The sequence below is a fragment of the Herpailurus yagouaroundi genome, unplaced genomic scaffold (assembly GCF_014898765.1).
Source record: "Herpailurus yagouaroundi ecotype Mexico unplaced genomic scaffold, PumYag 77, whole genome shotgun sequence".
Taxonomy (NCBI): domain Eukaryota; kingdom Metazoa; phylum Chordata; class Mammalia; order Carnivora; family Felidae; genus Herpailurus; species Herpailurus yagouaroundi.
Window position 1 is genome coordinate 94,012,385 of NW_024412388.1, and position 3,373 is coordinate 94,015,757.

Genomic DNA, 3,373 nt, shown 5'->3' on the forward strand with positions numbered 1-3,373 from the left:
TTTTTTTTTTAATGCTTTTTTCTTTTGAGAGGGAGAGAGGGAGGGAGGCAGGAGAGAGAGCGAGAGAGAGAGAGAGAGAGAGAGAGAGAGAGAGAGAATCCCAAGCAGGCTCCACGCTCAGCCTGGAGGCCAATGTGGGAGCTGGAGTGTGAGATCATGACCTGAGCCTCAATCAGTAGTTGGATGCTCAACTGACTGAGCCACCTTGGAGCTCCCATAAAAGTGAGTGTTAATGACCAAAATTACTAGAGTCTTACTATAGTAACACCCTATGTACTTTAGGTCCATCAAGAGTGAAGCAATCTGTTAACTTAGTTACTTTAAAAGTTACTTCCTTCCAGGGGTACCTGGGTGGCTCAGTCGGTTGAGGTGACTCAGCAGAGAGCCTGCTTGGGGTTTTCTCTCTCTCCCTCTGTCTCTGCCCCTCCCCTACTCACTCTGTCTCTCTCAAAATAAATAAACTTTAATAAATAAATAAATAAATAAATAAATAAATAAATAGCTAGCTAGCTAGCTAGCTAGATAAAAGTTAGTTCTTTCATGATAAGACCACATAAGGCACAAACACAGTTCACTGAAACACACACAGTGAATGGGGTGCCCGGGGGGGCTCTGTCAGTTCAGCGTCTATTGATTTCTGTTCGGGTCATAATCTCACAGTTCGTGAGATCGAGCCTTGCATTGGGCTTTGTGCTGACAGTGTAGAGCTGGCTTGGGATTCTCTCTCTCCCTCACCTGCACACGCGTGTTCTCTCTCAAAAATAAATGAATAAATATTAAAAAAAAAAATAGAACAAATGTAGATGTGGCATGTGTCCCTTGGTGGTGCTGTAAAAACCTCATGTAACCAGTGTTTCCTGGGAAAAGGCCATTTTATTCAAGCGATATTTTTTAATACTTTAATTTCAGTAGATATATTTAGCAATGTCTCTATTACACATTTCCCTGACTCCCTAAGTTGAGGACATTAAATATGAAAGTCTTCCTTGGACTATGGGTCATCTTCACGAACATCAACCGCAGGAAACTGTAACACAGTGTTCCCATTAGAAGTCACTGAGGTACGTGTGCTCTCTTGATCTGGCACCAAATAATCACATCCTGTTACAGCTTCTGTTTCTCTTGCTTTTACAGTCCCCCCACCCCCATGCAGCTCTCAGGCAGGGGATACTCAGGCTGGGTGTGCTTGCTCTTGGTGTTCACACACCCCACCTCTGGCACCAATCTGCTATCCACAGGGAAGCTACATTAACAAGTTTGTTGAAATTAGTCAAAGAGAAGGAAGAAAGAGGTTCTAAACAGGGGAGTGAGCCTAATCAGAATTTGGGAGGTATGAAGGTTTTTAACACAATTCTTGCTCAACAATCTCCCAAACTCCCCCAGTAAATCTCCTTTCACAAAAGCCAGAGGTTAAGCCGCTGACTAGCCAGTTAGGACAAAGGTGATCTGCTCCTGAGTAAGAACTCCTCCACTGCATCATCTGGCTTTTTTTTTTTTTTTTTTTTTGGTTAATGTTTGTTTATTTTGGAGGGAGAGAGACAGAGTGCAAGCAGGGGAGGGGCAGAGAGAGAGGGAGGGAGACACATAATCCGAAGCAGCTCCAGGCTCTGAGCTGTCAGCACAGAGATCATGACCTGAGCAGAAGTCAGATGCTTAAGCAACTGAGCCACCCAGGCACTTTTTTTTTTTTTTTTTTTTTTGAGAGAGAGAGAGAGAATGAATGAATATGAGTGGGGGAGGGGCAAAGAGAGAGAGGGACAGAGAATCTGAAGCTGGCTCTTGTGTGCCGGCAGCAGCGAGCCCGATACAGGGCTTGAACTCATGTCAGATGCTCAGCTGAGCCACCCAGGGGCTCCTCCTCCACTGCATCATCTTAAGCAGGCACTGGGTGGGGGTGGGGGCCCAGCAAGAGACGTGAAGGATTTCTGGTGCACGGACAGTGTGACTCTGATGGCCTGGAAGCTCTCTGGGCTTTCTTCCTGAGTCCGTGCTACATTCCACATGACTGAAATGGAGCTCTACATGCGGGAATATAAATCTGGGCACAGGGAAGTACGTGAGTCCTCAACTCAAAGCTGTATTTTATACTTTCCAACTGATGTCACCATTAATGGAGACTAAACCTTTGCAGACAGCAGCAACTCAGTCACGTGCCTTGTTTTACACTTTATATTCTAACGTTTAGTGAGACTAAGTATTCTTCCCCAGCAGAATTAGAGGCTCCTCCAGGTCAAGATCTGGTTCATACCCCTTCTCTTGTATCCCTTAGGGCACCCTGAAGAGTACTTGGCACATGGTAAGTGCTCAATATTTACTCATGTGACTTTTGGCAGCCCTGTCAGGAAAGGTTTAGGGCTCTGCACAGATGGAGTCTTCTGTTACTCACCATTTGGCCAAACACACTGCTTTGTGGATTTCTTCCCATTTTCCCCCAAAATCCTTGGACACCCACAGGCCATTCTGAAAGATTATAAATGACTTATCAGAATTCCAGCTTTGTCTTGTGCAGCTGCTTATATGACCCTCAATAATTCATATGCAATCATTCAGGACAGTAAAAACACACACTGAAGCTCCATCCATAAGCTGTCTGCGCTATACACATGGTTTATGGCGGCCGTGTCAGGGTTTGGGAAGTTCAGAATGACAAGTGCTCGTGGAGTGCCCAGTACATGCCAGGCACTGTACCAGATGTGCACAGGAGACACAAAGACAAATAAGATACGCTCCCTGCTCTCAAGGAGTTCACAGTTTAACAAGGGGTGCAGATATGAAGTTTGACACAACGTGGGGGCGCAGATACGAAGTTTGATACAATGTGGTAAGTTACAGAAACACGGTCTCTGGGGTGAGAGTAGGGAGGGGAGGGGCAATGAATGAGAGATGGTTTGTGAAGACAGCTGAACTAATATTAAATAATGAACAGTGTAACCAAAAGAAGGAAAATGGGAAGATGGGATGTTATTGCACAAATATATCCCAGTACTAGTCAAGGCGAGTCAACATCGCAGGGTGGGCAGGGAGCTAAAAGCCTTCAGACACTGATGGAGCACAAATTCCAAGGTGAGGAAAGAAGGGACTAATGCTTGGAAGAAAGGTGTGGGTCAGCTCACAGAGGGCCCTCAGTTTTACTTTTTTAAAGGTGGAGTACTTGGATGGCAATCGGAAAGGGGTGGATTTCTGTTCAGAAGCAGGAAAAGTAATGAAAAAGTAGTGCCACATTAGTTCATGAAGAGTTACTGAGGCCCTACACCACAGCTATGAGGAATAGGCTCCAGAATCTAGAAACTAGATTCAGTAGAACTGGGTGATTTTTCCTGTAAGGCAGAGAGAGAGAGAGAGAGAGAGAGAGAGAGAGAGAGAGAGAGAGAGA

At 45.2% G+C, this 3,373-nt stretch overlaps 1 protein-coding gene across 2 annotated transcripts in view; it reads right to left on the bottom strand.

Annotated features, from left to right (window-relative positions):
- Nucleotides 1–3,373, bottom strand: part of SORT1 (sortilin 1) — a 67,707-nt gene that overhangs the window by 27,144 nt on the left and 37,190 nt on the right. For both annotated transcript variants that reach the window (XM_040471211.1, XM_040471210.1), the window contains one exon: nucleotides 2,387–2,460. In XM_040471211.1, coding sequence (XP_040327145.1) covers nucleotides 2,387–2,460 — 74 coding nt within the window. The remainder of the gene's footprint in view (nucleotides 1–2,386; nucleotides 2,461–3,373) is intronic.